Here is a 15666-nt window from a genome sequence, read left to right on the forward strand (position 1 = left end):
GGAGAGGCTGCTGACGCTAACGTTTTATGTGGAGTCAACCTTTCGACATAACAGGGGTATCGAGTCGGATAAGGAATACCAGAAGGAAAAGGGAGGGCAAGCAAAATCCCAGACATTTTATTCCTTTTTCTAAAAGTCAACTGGGAACTTACCCAGGGCAAAAAACACATCTGTGGTAGTCCTGTATGTAGACGTGTTTCCTGACGCAGTTTCTCTTCCCCAGGTATCTGTATTAAATGTGGGAAGGGGGTGTATGGAGCCAGTCAAGCCTGCCAGGCCATGGGCAACCTGTACCACACCAACTGCTTCACCTGCTGCTCCTGCGGTAAGTGCCTTTCTCCCTGTTTGGCAAGTGAAAGAGACGTTTCCAGAGCCTAGGACCTGTTTAGAGACCTGGGGCTTTGTCGTTAACGGTTTGGGACGGGGGCTGTGCTTGCTAATTGGAGAGCTGCGTAATGCTCACTGCAGTGCCAGCTGGGTGGACTGAGCAATGTTGGCCAGCAGCCTGATGAGATGAGGGCAGGCTGGTCGAGTTGAGGCTGGAAAAGGCCACGGACATTGGCGTTTAGAAGTTTAAACTGTCCTTGAACGTCATGTTAGTTGTACGTGGTCCAAGGTACATTTCACTGTCCGCTGGTGCCCATGTCTTCACACCTACACCTTCAATTCTGCACAGCCCTATAGAAACCTCCTGTGTCTGAAAGAGCTCTACCATAGCCCCGTTCCAGAGGAATGCCGCTTGTTGAATGCACCCCAGGATTCCTCATCCAGAGAGAAACTGTGGCACGGGCTTGAACTGGGAAGGATATCATCCGAGCTGTGTGTCTCCTCCAAGCAAGCTGAAATGTGTGAAATAACAAATGGACTGACTGGCAAAGCATGTGCTGGGAGGAAACATGTGTCATCCCTACTCATTATTTGAGTAGAAGGGTCGTGTTATGATGATGCACTGAAAATAATGACCTATGTAAGAATAATGTATGTGAATGTCATATACACATCCCTGAGACTAATCAGACCAGTCACAATTTCCTCCAATAACTTGATGTCTTTAAAGTCACCATCCTAATATATACATTATCTTTAGAAAAAGGTAAAACATTGTTGGTTAACATGATTTGCCTCTTTACACACATTTTTAAGTCATGTTTTTCCTTGACTCAAAGTCAGTTAACTTGCTGTGCAGTTTGAAACTGCATTCTGAACTATGTCTTAATGAATTCTGATGCATCTTCTCAGGAATTAAAAAAACCTAAACAGTAAGAACAAGAAACCTGCATTTTGTAACCTGCAGCCTGTCTTGGGCATTATGTCTGCAGCAATAAGGTGCAAAGAGTGCTTTTTAAAAAAACAAGTGTGGGTCGTTCTTGTTTTAATGTAAAAAGTTGCACTATGCATAGTGTCAGATTACGTGGGAGGCACATTTGCATGGCTGACAGAGCTGCTGCCTAGTGAGATTTTGAGCCCTGTGTTCGAGTCCATGCCTTCTGTTTGGAGTCTGTGTGAGTTTGTTCCAGGTGCACCACATTCTAAAGACATGCTGGCTAGGGAGAGCAATGGCTCTAAATGGTTCCTGTATGTCCTGCTATAAACTGGCATCCAATCCTGGTAAATATTTGAGGGAATAGTCCCACCTTGGAGTTTTGAGCTTCCAGGATAGGTTCCAGGTCTGTGTGAACCTGGAACCTTGCTCATGACGGTTGGGTGGATAGTTTTTGGTTGCCCTGTTCTGATTCTGAATGCCTTTGTTACTTACATCAGCTGGTAGCTCAGTCTGTCGCTTGAAAACAGTCCGTTTTCTTTCTGAAAAGCTTTTAAAAACCCCACAAGCACAGAAAAGCCACCCCTGCGCTGGGAATAAGACAGCCAGCTGGCGTTCTGTGCTCGTATGTCTAATAAGCAGCTCGCTCCTTCCTGAGTGGTTGTGCCTCAGAAGGCGACAGCAGTCGGCTACGGTTTTGTGCTCAGAGCTGGACGGACCCTGCGTTCTGGTCAGCATGCGTAATGGGTTAACTATACAAAGAGAGCCACTGCTGCAGAAATATATGAAAAGGTTTGAAAATCAGCATGGTACTGCCTTATTTCTGAGAGCAAAGAGGCTTGCTGTTACTGAAAGAGCATTCTGCATGGTTGTACACAAGAGCACGTACAGTAACTACCTGTGGGTGAGTGCACTGTGCAGCAGTTGTGATCTGGATTAATAGAAGTGAGGGAGTCATTGACATGTGAATAATTGCTCCTGCCCATTAAAATAGCTTTGTTTTGAGCAAGTGGAAACAATATAAGATATTATCTGGATAGTGCAGTACGCCGCTCTGTCCACGGTCAAGACTTGTTTTTTGAAACGGCTCTTTGTTTTGTCTTGTTCTGCCTGATTAAATACTGAAATCGTACACGCGGAAAGAATGGCCGACCTGCTGGACAGTGAAGCCCCTGGCTGGCGGGGGGATCGCACTGCTGTGTCCGGGGTCCTTCAGTGTCTTAAAGGCCACCGCTGCCCTCCGTCAGTGACTTGAAGAAAGCGTTTCAGTGCGTGATTGATGACAGGGGTGTGTAATTCACCTGAGTTCAGATGAACAGCTCCGAGGCTGGCAGCGGTTTTATTCAAGGCCTTCTTTATGATGTCTTTAACCTTGCAGCGTGGCATGCCCCCCCTGCAGACACCCCCCCCCGGCTGTGTTCCCGACAGTCTGTCTGGGCCCTAATGACCAGACTTTGCTTTGTTTATGTTGCTGCTTTCTCTCAGGCAGCGGGACCCAGAGCTCTACGCGGTGTTTGAACTGCCCACGATAGCTATGCCAGGAATGTTGTCCCCCCATCTCCCGCCCCCATCACCCTCCCATGGGGGTCTTAAATCAGGCCGGAGACACAAATTGTACCCGGGCCACTTATCACCGGGGCAGGCCTGGCCTGGCTGCTGTGTAAACACGCGTGCATTCCTTCACGTTCCGCACGGAGGGGCCCCCTGGCTGGGGCTGGCCGGTGAGCAGGGAGCGGCCCCGCGCCGTCCAGCCCCGTCCAGCCCCCGCGCCGTCCAGCCCCCGCGCCGTCCAGGCCCCGCGCCGTCCAGCCCTGTCCAGGCCCCGCGCCGTCCAGCCCTGTCCAGGCCCCGCGCCGTCCAGCCCTGTCCAGGCCCCATGCCGTCCAGCCCCTGCGCCGTCCAGCTTCCATTTGCAACCAAACAGTGGACAGGCAGGGAATCCTAATGGAGGTTTTGCTCGTGCCATAAGGTTACTTTTCGGTGGCCGCTGTATTATAATGCTTTCAGATCCTTTGTCACACAGGTTGAAACTACTGCCCGACAAAATGATCACAGTGTTGGCTGGATTGCTCACAGCCGTTTTCTGCAGTCTGGTTCAGATGCTTAACAGTCAGAATTTTGTAATAATTTAATGATAAGAGACAAAGCCTGGATGGCATGGTGGCACAGTGGTTAACATTGTTACCTCGAGGCGCAGGGGCCCCGGGGTCGATTCCTGACCTGGGGTGCAGTCTGTGTGGAGTTGGTGGCCCCTTCCCCGTTCCTGTGGGTTTCTTCCCACAGTCCAGACCCCGAGCTGCAAGAAGCGATCAGTTGATTAGGAAATGGATGGGTGGAAGGAACAAAATGAAATGTAAAAATATTTTCAAAGACCATTTTGTTTCATTTTTAATTTATGGGAAAGCTTGTTTTTGTTTACTGTAGTTATGTCCACGTCACTGTGAGTGTGTGCGTTTTCAGAACTGACATTAAAACGGGTAATGCTGTTTATGAGAGACTGAATCAGAGTCAAGGGACGTGCCTTGAGAGATCGCAAGGCTTTTGCTTATGTGCAACAGAACCTGATGCAGAGTTCCTCCAGTGTTTAAAATAGTCGTCTTCAGATTGTTTAAACTTGTAACAAGTAAAATTCCAGAGGACAGAGGCCAATACTGCAGATTTAACTAATGTCTGGTTTTCTACAGAATATAATGTCCTACACAGAATATAAAGTCTGTGATGTCCGTGAGGTCTTTCATGCAAAGTACCCAGTGAATCAGTAGGCAGTAGGAATGTCTCATTCCTTACAGCAGCCACTCCCTGAACTCCATCGCTCGGCTTGGATCCTATACTTTGTGTCATTTTCCAGATGCTCTCCCCACTTCTGTCAGAAGCGCTGAACTTGTTGGGTAAACTGGCGGCAGATCTGTCCAGCCTGCCTCCCCCCTCGTTCAGTTGTGCAAGTCATTCCTCAGGCTGGGTGGATGCTGAGATAAGTAGGGAGAGGGAAGATGTTTTATCTTATGAGTTACGACAGGAAAGGCCCAGCAAGCCCCTGCTTGCTCACCGCACAGGATCTGAAATTCCCTCTGCAAAGGAAGCCGCAAGCTCAGTGAATCATTTTCATCAGCATCCCATACCAGGCATTTGGCGTTTGGCGGGCTGTCTGCAGGTGATAAAGGCTTGTTTGTTCAGGGGAGAGGGCGGACAGTGGAGATTAGAGGCCTTGAAAGGGAATTTCTTTCAGGGACTGGGAGAAGATATTTCTGTGGCTGCTCCAGAAACAGCCTGAAAACTGCGTTGATAAAAGAGCCAGAGTCCTGGACAGATACAAGGGGCTGTTCATCTGTAGCCCTGTTCTGTAGCCCACTGTCCTGTTTGATTGGATGTGTGTGTATTTTAGTGATCATCCCAGACTTACAATTAGAGTATGTGATTTCTAGGCAAATCTCATATACTGGAGCTCAGTTATAAAGAGAATTGTAAAAAAAAAACTCTAGTAGTTAACTTGGACCCCGAGTAGTGATTAAGATCTCATAACCTGCACCTCTTCTTCGTGTGCATCTGTCTGAGGAGAGAAGCAGCAGACTGTCTGGAAATAAGCAGCCTTGAGTCTAGAGTCTTCTTTGGTAAACATTGGTTACACCTCGAAAACAACTGGCAGTGAAATTAGGTTTTTTTTAAATAAAGCAGAATCACTGGCTTTCCATTAACAGTTGCAAAAGCGAGTTGATGTATTTGTGTCATTTTCTGAAGGATTCTCAGGTTTCCAATTTTAAAATAAAACAGTGGATAGATGTGCCTCTTTAATTTATATAGGCAGAGATTTAAGGTTTGGCACTGCAAGTTAATACAATTCACATTTTTAGTGTACCCATTTTCAAGGAAGTCAAAGAAACACTGACATAAGTGAACTCTGGATCTTGAAAAGCCTCCCTTTTTCTTAGTCTTTTAGCCACTGGCACTGGAAGCCAGCTCTTTAAAGGGCCTTGTTGTGTCTTGGTTAAGACCTTCTGTTTATTCTCTCCAGCACAAATGAGCACACCAGATATGTGGCCTTCACATGAGTTTATCAGCAACACTGGTATTCAGAGTTGGTCCAGCTTGCTTTCACACTAGAGTGTTTTAGCTAGTTAGAGAACTATAGGTCACATTTCCTACGTAATTATCAAACTGCAAACACAGATGAGACAGGACAGGGTTAAAGAAACGTAAATTTTGCCATAGGTGACAAAACCTGATGACCTCCAAAGTCTGTTGACATGGACTTTGTTTCAGCGTACCTCTGCTGGCTCAACTGCATGGTGCGATTTTTTTCATGTCCGATATTTCCGTTCACTTTGAGCAACTATGGTGGTTTCCCCCACCGGTTCACACATTGAATAGTAACTGCAGTTATCATTTTTATTTCTTTAAAACCACTATTTTTGTGTTATGACCACTTTGTTGTGTTATTTGCGTGAAGCGTTATTTAGGGGAACTGAAAGTCAGGAGTGAGCTCCAGCAGCCGGAAGCAGAAATCGAGAAAGAAAGGCAAGAGTTACATCCACTGGCACTCGGTGACACGTCACATCATAATGCAGTTAAATCTGTGTTTGCTCAGGGAGACTGGAGTCTCTGGTGAACTGTACACCAGCAAATGTTGAGAAGAAGGAACAGAATAAACTACAGAAAGATGGTGAGCTTTAAGATTTCAAATCCCCCTGCAGAATTTGGATAATAAGATGTGACCGTTTCACAAAGCAGAGACAGAGTGCAAATTCTACTTATTCTGCTGTAAAAAGACTACACTTACTGGTGTTTTATTACAATAGGGAATTTATCGCACAGATTCTGCTTCTAGTGATGCTGTCCATCAGGTCAATCCCATTTGACCTCTGTAGTGTGTGTGGCAAGAAGACAAGGGTTCGAATGCATTTGTAATCGCTTCTTAGTTTAAGACTACACCGTCTTGATAGTTAAATTAATCTGTATTCATCAGCGTGAGGCCGTTCATTCACCTGATTTAAAATGATGTTCTCAGTGGATATTAAACTGACCGTGAACAGGTGAGTGTGATTGAGTTCAATGGATGTTGTCACCTGGACAAACAGGGATGGATACAGTTCTAAGTGATTGGCCTTCGCGGGTACATTCGAACCCCTGACCACTGGTCAGACGAGGGTTTCAGACTGATGTCCTAGGCAGGCCTCCAAGCCACCCAGTGGACCCAGGACAAAATGAACATCGACTTGTTAAATCATAGGCCTGGGAGTGTTTATGCTTTGATTTTCCTGTGCGTTACTTATCAGATTATTCCAATTACACTGTCAAGTTTTGATTCGTTCAACTCTGCATTTAATTAGGACCAACGATCTACAACCAATAAATCTCCAAAACAGAATCCTGGCTATATGGAGAATTACTTTTGTGTGAATCATTTAATTTCTCTCAACAGGGTGCTGGACACACAATTCAGCCTTGCAGCCAGTTTTAAGCTTTAATCTTTGAAGCGTTAATCACCTCAGCCAGAGCGTTTTCGATCCCTCCCAGATAACACCAGTAGTCGAATAATCGTGTCCTGCGTCTCAAGCCTCCATATCGAAGGCAGGCGGCCCTCTGGCTTAAGGGATTTTTGTACGCTTGGGAATCCAAGGGACTAATGTTGCTCCAGCAGGGTCATCGTACACTTGGACAGTTTAAGTGTTTTGTTCCAAAACAGACTGTTATTTTCACTGTGAGTTACTACTGAAACTTTACTATGACCCTGAGTGTTTTCTGTGTGTGTGTGTTGGGGGGGGGGGTGCACAGGCTTTTGAGTTTAGTGGGGTTAGCAGGGGAGCTATCTGTGAAAAGAAAATAACTTTTTTTTTCCCCATGTAGCGTGTGAAACCCTTGAAACAGAGGAGTATCCAGGAGAGTATCATAGCTTTCTTTACCTGGTGAATTAGGGTCCTGGTTAGATCTCTTCCCAGTGTGCAGGATCTGAAGAAGCCATTTTGAGTTGCCAGTTTATTAGCAGATTTTGTTTTAAACAAACAGAACATGGTAGGAAAAGATGTGTACCAGGATGGAACGTGAGTGTGTGTTGTGGCGAGAGAGGTTTTTGTTCTGTATCAAAGGAATAATTTTCTCTTCAAGTTTAGTTCATAAAAAAAAATTAAAAAGTCGCTAACCCAAGCGTCACATGAGTAACATTTTTGATGTTTTGACAGGATAAGGAATTGTTATTTTGTTTGTCAATCTTCTTTTTTGGTGCGGTTCTGGCAACTGGGTATGCAGTATATAACATAATATGATATCTGATAGGGTTGATGTATAACAAGGCTCTTCAGTGTCAAAGTCGGTAAAGCAAAATAAATTGGGAAGTGGCGTTCATGGATAGCATCTAGAGGTAATATTGAACGACCTTAAGATCAGGACTCGTTTCCGAGAAGCCAGCCGAGAGTCTGTCCCTCGACTAGGATTCCATGGACGTTGCGGTAAGAGGCTGTTATTCCTGGTCATTCATGAGAAACGGCACAAGATGCAGCAAACCAGTACTGTGGAATAAATAAGGGTTGTTTTCTCTGGGCACAGGGTTGCGACTAGCTGAGAGAAAAAGAGCTAGCAAGATGATAGAACTGGAAACTTGAATCTTAGTAAAAATAATATGATGTGTTGATGCATACTCCCCCCAGTAAGGCTCATATTTTTTTAGAGTTGTCAAAAAATGTCAGCATGTTTAGGACAGATCTTTACCCAGACATGGCATGTTTGTTCCCAGTCTTTATAATTATATTCCAAAAAGCATTTCTTTCCAAATCATGTTCAATGGTTCATTTCAAATTTTCAAAATAAGAATTGGAAAAACAAAGTCTGTCAATTCTGCCTCTATCTCTTCTATCAATTATATCAATTTCTCTTAACAAGATACCAAGATACCATATAAAAATTGGCATAGTCTGCTGCCACGGATAAACACATGACAGTGCATTTGATTTGGAGCAATTAAGGCTTCCTCTCATGTGGAATGCTGTCAATTAAGGAATGTTTGGTTATATAAGATCTTTGTCTAACCAGTGTGTGTCCCGATGCAGGCCTGAGTACCTCAGAAAAATGACAAGTTTTAATAAAGAGTTCTTAGTGTTTTTATTGATTTTCATTGCGTCTTTGTGCCAGCCTTCGTGCCTTGTGTAACAGTGGCCTCTGATCAAGTGCTGCTCTTCTCCTGGCAAGTTTTCCTCGCTGCGAGCGAAGTTCTGCTTGTACGTGGCGGGGGCTCAGCAGTGAGGCTCGTTTCGAAGAATGACCCGGCCAGTGTGGGTTTGCTCTGGAACGGGCCCTCTCGGCCCGGCTCAGCTGGCAGCCTTTTCTCTGAGTCTGCAGCAGGAGGGTCCAGACAACGGGAAAGGTGACGCAGAGGCCTTCCAAGCCCCTAACACTGCAGGCGACGGGGCAAAGGAAAAGTGGGGAATGTGGTGAAGGCAATGGGCTTGTTCCCAGGCCCCAGACACGGACGTCGCTCTGAGCCAGTCGTCTCGTGTGCCATCTGTTGAGCCCCGGCCCAGCAGGTCCCCCAAGGGCTCCCCATTGCACACAGAGTGGGCTTCGCAGCCCAGGGTGACTCATGGCTGTTTCATGACGTTTCAGACACACCTTAAACGTATCATGTAAACGGAAACAGGACTTCTGATTTCATTTCAGCCTGAAGTACGGAATGTGGGATGCCTAGAGGGATGTTTTTTTTTTCAAGCCTGTCTGTGACGTAAAACACAATTTGTTGGTTAAGAATAAAGACTATTTTATGAACAGGGAAGCAAATGATGTTCAGCATGGGCGTTTCCTGAAAGTTGACTATTGCTTAACTCTGTCAAAGAAAATCCTAAAATCTGAAATAATTTGAGTAAATAATGTCAGGGGGAGTAGTTCAGTGTTTTAGAGCAGCGAGTTACAACTATTTGATCCTCCCCCCCCCACACACACAGTCATCTTTTGAGAAATCGTTTCCCAGGCTGGTAGGTTCTGAAAAAAAAATGCTTCTGAAAATGTTTCCCCTAGTTTCTGAAAACTTGGCAAACAACCGTCAACACAAGAGCAACAACAAAATAGCGCCAGGCACACAAGTGGAAATTAAACTCCTGAAGGCCCAGAATTCCACGACAGGGAAAATAATTCAGTTCTGGGGAGTCGGGGGGGGGGCTGAGCTGCCCTCCCCAGGAGAAGTTTTATTCTTACTCGGCCCTCTCCTGGGACAAAGGAGAAGGAGAGCTGCAGCAGCGGCAGTGGCAGTGGCGCGGACAGGCCCCTCCCAGATCCCAAAGCCAGGGCCGCGCGGCGCGGAGACGAGGGATGAATAGGACAAGCCAGTGACCTCAGGCAGAAGGAATGTCCCTGTTTGTACAGGCCTCCCGGTCCTTTAGGAGCAAGCTGCCGCTGGAACGGGGGGGATTGTGTGCAGCTTGCAGTTTGTCTTCCAGCCCCCGAGTTTGTCCATTTGACGTTTTGGGGGGTCTGTAAGCGCACGTTACAGACCTCGGCGTTTCCTTCGTCACTCTCCGTTTTTCTTTTCAGCTGTTTCTGAAACAGAAATCCCTTTGTTTCTCTTGCACAAGATAGAGAGGTAACAGAGCAACGGTATTGCTTATAGAAAAACTGGCTCTAAAATGGTTTTTCTTCAGCACCTAATGTCTTGCATGATCTTTTGCACAAAAGCAAATCTTTCTTTAACTTATGTATTTCTACATATTCTAATCTGTTTGCAAAGTTTATGGTAATTCAAGATGACATTTAGGCCTTTAAGAATCCACTGTGATCCTTGAACAACTAATATGTATTAGTAGTGAATCTACTTATTGCTTACTGTATAATGAGTAAGTGTCTAAACATGTTTAGACACCACAAAAATGCATTCGTCATCTCTGTATGCATATGGTGTTGTATTGGAAGAAACAGAATTCAGATTCAGAATGTCAGTGGTAATGATAGTGATCTCACCGTTTCCTTCAGCAGTCTAGCTGTGTTATATGTTCAGTAGCCATGGCGATGCTCAGAATTTATTGACTCCACCTTAGTGCAGTGCAGACACCACTTCCCTTTATCTGCATAGTTGTAGAAATTGGCAGTGCAAACACAGCATCTGAAAGTAGCATTCCTTTCTGCCAATAAAAAGGAACAGTCATGATCTCAATAAGGATGCCCCAGGTATTGTTATCTAACCCAGCCCAATTTATCTGCTGTGCATTAAGTCCTGCGCTGTGACAGGATGAACTGTTAGCATTTTTTGGATGCTGGTCACCCTAGGCTGTATTGGACATTTGAGACATTTGACTTGGGATCTCGTGCGGATCGATGGAGATTGTAATTAAAAGTGTCTCGGCATCTCTTGTGCCAGCTCCGTCTTGCATTGGCTTAGTGGGTCACTCAAAGCAGATTGTGCTGCTGGCAGCAGGTGTTGAACACTCTTACTTACAGGCCCGCACACTGGCGCTTGGCATGTGGGGAGCAATCCACCCATGGAGACGAGGGCGTTTCGGACTGGAAGAGGGATTCTGATTCAAGCTAGACCACGAGATACTCCTTGTTGACTGTAAAGAGGAGTAAGCAGGCTATATCAGCGGGGAACCTGCGAGACCAAGAAATAGCCTGAAAAGTAAAACGTCTCCAAGCTGCTTGAGTGGTATAGCAGTGGCATGATCGCTGCAGCAGATGCCCTGCTCCCACACCCCTCACATTTGCTTACGAATTTGCACACAGCTAACGCTGAGATCATCGTTGAGATTACTTGACTCGACTTGCTTCTCAACCCGTTTGAGACTGTTTAGTCAGCTTTACTGGAAGTGCAGAAGACTCTGAATGGAGTTCAAAGTCCTTTCATATAGACGCCAGCCTGAGGTGGCAGACTGTCAGCTGTTTAGTTCTCCTACCAAGCCCTTTCATGTTAGGGCAAAACCTAGTCACTGTAATATACATAATGGGTGAAAACACAGGAGATCCAGTGGCCCCATGCCTCTGTTTATTTTTGACTCTTAAGGTGTAATGATTTAGGTGCTGTTTTACTGTCAAAACTACAGAGATATGACGATGCGAGGGCGACTCATTTTCCTGTCCTTCATCTTCTCAACTTCTGTTCCCAGGGAGGAGATTGAGGGGGAAGGCCTTCTACAACGTCAATGGCAAAGTCTACTGCGAGGAAGATTTCTTGGTAAGTTGTGTCCTTTTCAGTGGCTAGGCCTCAGTCGGTTCTTCACTGGCTGCCTGTCAGTGTAAATAATACTGGTGGAAGTGTGCAGCGTTGCACAAGAAAACAGTGACAGAGAGATCATTTGAGCACCCCTCTTACCAGCTGTGTTTCAGCAAAGCATTCTTGCCCTTCATAGTGAGCCCAACATTGTTCTTGTACGAGTTTGCTTTAATGATAAAAATCAAAACAGGGGAAATGAATGCTATTAAATCGCATTATTAATCTAACTAATGTTTCCCTCCCAGAGGGAAGTAATTATCCCATTATTCATCAGAACTGGAAACAATGAGATGTGGTGGGAAACCACAGCAAGAGGGTTTTGTAGCGATACTGTACATCCTTCCAGTGCTGTGGAAGCTGGTTTTCAAGTGACATGTACACACACGCAGGATTGCAAATGAGATCTAGAGCTCTGTAAAAGTGTGTACTGGTCTGTGCCACGCAATTAGAACCACAACCAGCATGTCCTACAGCAGTCATATTTTAGCCCCCCAGAATGTTTCAATCAGTTATCTAGTAAAACATTAATAGCAAGAGCTTTTAAAACAGAATCTCTGAATAAACCTTTTGTGAGTGAATTTTGGCTTCATTTTGGAATTGTAGTTAATACAACATGTGTGTGTCATCACAACCATTAATAATTCTGGATCTTGTAAAATGAAGCTGATAGTTCAAAGTTCAGTTTGCAAGATTTCATTATCTTGACCAGACGGATCAACTTGATTTGGTTTGAAATTTTTAATTATTTTTAATATTACATGTACAGCTGTGGATTGCCCCAGGATGTAGACCTGATATACAGTGAGGTTGGGCAATATTAGTGTTGTGAAATACTTTTTTAATAGTTGTAGATTCTGGAAGCTTTTGCCATGTATGTATGAATAAGTTGTGCACTCAAGTTACCTCCAGATTACATCAGACGTGCCTTGTTCTCTAATGTCAGTGTTTTTTATATCTTACCTCACCAGTTGATACAAATGTCCTTTTTGATTTAAATTTGAGTTCTAATGAAGGACTTGTGATGAAAAGGAGTTTATCGTCTGGGCGACTGATCTTATGTATCAAATAATATCGATGTGGTGTGCTTTCGGAGGCCATGGAGACAGCTTAATTTAGCTTATTAGACCCCGTGTCTGCTGGATATACAATCTACAGGGAATGGATGAAAAAGCATTGTTTCCCCTGCTAATTAGTGAGTATCCAGCCCAACCCCATTATCACATGCAAGCCAGATGGCGTGCCTGTGGGGCTCTGTGTAACAGGATTGCTGAATTAGCCTTCGTAGGAGCTGCTGCTTTTAATCAGGCGGTGCTGTCCACTTAAACAGGATGTCCACCTGCTCCCCCGGCCCCGACAGGTTGTGACCTTAGTAGTAAGCTGTCCAGATGGCCGGCCTCACTGCTAAGCCCAGCAATTGGCCAGCTTGCTCTGCCCATAACCGCAGGAAGCAATGTCTGTGCTTGACAGGGGTTGGAGCTGGGAGGTGGCGGTGATGGTGGGGGGAGGGGTGCTTTTGGCCCTTTGTCTGCTCCCTGTCAGGGTAGGTTTGCACAGGTGGCAGGGCCTCTTCCCATGCAGTGGCTTATCCCTGGGAGACAGGCAAGGGGAGCTCAGCTGTGAGGAGATGAAAGGGGTTTCTCGTTGTGCGTCGGGCTGAGGTCGTGGTTCTGGGTGCCTCCGCTTTGAAGAAGAGGAGTCAGATCATGTGCGTTTTCTGGCAGATGTAGACAGAAGGAAATGTCAGGCAATATCTTCGACTTTTGCAGAGTCTCACATTATACACTGGACAGTAGCACCCCCTGTAGGTGCTGTGTTATATAGGAGATTCTAATGCAGTCAAGACTGACTACAGATTGACTGTTGCCTCAGAAAAGTTTAGTATGCCCGTGCAGTATCGCCATTCTCATCCATGACAAATTAAGGGACAAATGAAAAATAGGTCAAAACACCCTATTCCTTATTCTAATAGGGATGTACAATACTGCCAGGTGGTCATGTATGCACTTGCTTTGTGATATCTTCCAAGTTTATTTCAGTCAGAACCTGAGTATCGGTGTAATACTCTTTAAAGACCCACACAGGAAATCTCATTAAGGACTGGATTCAGGAAGTAAAGCACTTGGCATCTTTTTCTACAAAAAAGTGAGTTTTAAAGAATAAAATAAAGGAGTCTTATTAGTCAATACTGTGTTCACACACCAGTTTGACAATGAATGGGTTTGCTGTGCTTTTAGACCGTGATCTTCTCTGCTACTGTGTTCAACCTGTGTTATATACAGGCACAGCGCAGCTCCTCGGTTCTCTCCACAGTCCAGGCTTTTGGTGGCCATCGTTGAAATGCCTACAGATACTTGAACTCAATGTAATGAGTAATAGTAATGTACATTTATGCATTATCTTCATTAAACAAAAAACTGCGGCCAATTACACGCTGATCCTAATTTTCTTCTTCTTTTTTCCTTCGTCTCCTGCAGTATTCTGGTTTTCAGCAAACAGCAGACAAGTGCTTCGTGTGTGGCCACCTCATCATGGAAATGGTAAGAGCCATAAAACAAGACTGTGTTTAATAGCCCACAGCTCACAGTTTAGTGCACCCCTTGGCTTTTTGACCTGTCAGATGGGGCTCTCCAGTATTGGAAAGATCCCAAGTATAACACGGTATTGGAAAGGAAGTCATCTGCAGCATGTAATTAGTTTTTCCTATTGCTTTGTGTTCAGTTTGATCTGTGTGAAGCATAGATGAAAATATGCAGGTCATTAAATCAGTGGTGTTCAGTAGTAGTAGATCAGTGGTTCAGTCAGTCAAGTGATGTTTTAACTGCTTTCCTCCGCAAGTAATTTGATACACTGCCCTTTGCACTCGGGCCTCCTGTGCCGAACAGCACCCTGTCTTCAGGGATGGGCAGTGAGCAAGAAGAATGGAGTCTGCCCTGCTGGGATCTAACTCCGGCTTCTCTCCGCAGATCCTGCAGGCGCTGGGCAAGGCCTATCATCCTGGCTGCTTCCGCTGCGTGGTCTGTAACGAGTGTCTCGATGGAGTCCCCTTCACCGTCGATGTGGACAACAATATCTACTGTGTCAAAGACTACCACACGTGAGGCTTGAGGGCAGCTCCCTGCAGCAGCTTAGCGATCTGAAAAATCCTGCAGAGTTTCGTGACCTTCAAAAGAAACCCAGAGATTGATTCACAGAACATTTTGTTCTTAGAAATAAATGCTTCTGTTTTTTCTTTTGACCCTGTGTACAAAAGCCGAGAAAAGCATCAGTACTTGCCACAAACCAAATAATTACGTTTTGTGCAAGGTTTTAAGGATCTCTTGTTAAATATACACCACAGTACATAGCTTGGCTCAGCCTTATCTCTCTGTGCTGCTATTTCCATATTCCCTTGCTGTTCATTATGTTCTCAGGACTTAGGACTTGTGGCTGCTCCTAGTGTCTGGCTGAAACCAGTAAGCAACAGGTCTTTAGCTAACAAGTGCTTGACTTGAGAATCTTCCTCTTGAATTGCATCTGAGAACCTGAAAGTGTATAGCAATTTTTAAATCCCTAGGCCCCTTCTTTTTAGTTTCAGGGTGCTATATTTATTATTTTATTGCGCTGCCTTTTCATTTTGTCAGTGTCGGAAAAGTGGTTTTTTTTGGCTTTAAGAAGCTGCAATAGGATTGTGTGCTCTGGAGAAAGGTTACCAGAACAGCTGCGTGTTAATGGAATGCACAGACACAGAGGTGCTGTTCACCACTCTTGACACTAGACATGAACCAGCCTGCAGTGGGAATGGAATGATGAATTAACATTCTCTCAAAACTCTCATCCCACACTTGCTTGTATATCTAATCATGATGTCCATTTTCTTTCTCTCTTCAGGGTTTTTGCTCCGAAATGTGCATCCTGCAACCAGCCTATTCTTCCTGCACAGGTACTGTGCCCTTGCCCGTATCATGCTGTGTTGTTACAGGCACGACTACTGCTCAGTGCCTGATGAATCCCAATAGTCGGGTCTGTTTGCCCTCTTGCCTTATTTCACACATAGCACTTGCTTAAACGACAGTGACATCCTAATAGCATGCCACTCAGGTCCTAAACAACACAAATGCTTTCCAGAAGTAACTTTTATTCTAAAGGCATTACCCTGATGAGAATAAATCTCTGTTCTCCCCTTTAATTGTAGAAACAGTATTCTCTGAAACTGATGTGGTATAGCAGAATCAATGAATACATATCA

General features: G+C 45.0%; 1 protein-coding gene across 1 annotated transcript in view; it reads left to right on the top strand.

Annotated features, from left to right (window-relative positions):
• Positions 1–15666, top strand: part of wtip (WT1 interacting protein) — a 36915-nt gene that overhangs the window by 15169 nt on the left and 6080 nt on the right. The window contains exons 2-6 of the mRNA XM_006641159.3: positions 224–325; positions 11335–11402; positions 13916–13978; positions 14405–14535; positions 15309–15360. Coding sequence (XP_006641222.1) covers positions 224–325; positions 11335–11402; positions 13916–13978; positions 14405–14535; positions 15309–15360 — 416 coding nt within the window. The remainder of the gene's footprint in view (positions 1–223; positions 326–11334; positions 11403–13915; positions 13979–14404; positions 14536–15308; positions 15361–15666) is intronic.

This window comes from Lepisosteus oculatus, chromosome 20 (assembly GCF_040954835.1).
Source record: "Lepisosteus oculatus isolate fLepOcu1 chromosome 20, fLepOcu1.hap2, whole genome shotgun sequence".
Classification (NCBI taxonomy): Eukaryota; Metazoa; Chordata; class Actinopteri; order Semionotiformes; family Lepisosteidae; genus Lepisosteus; species Lepisosteus oculatus.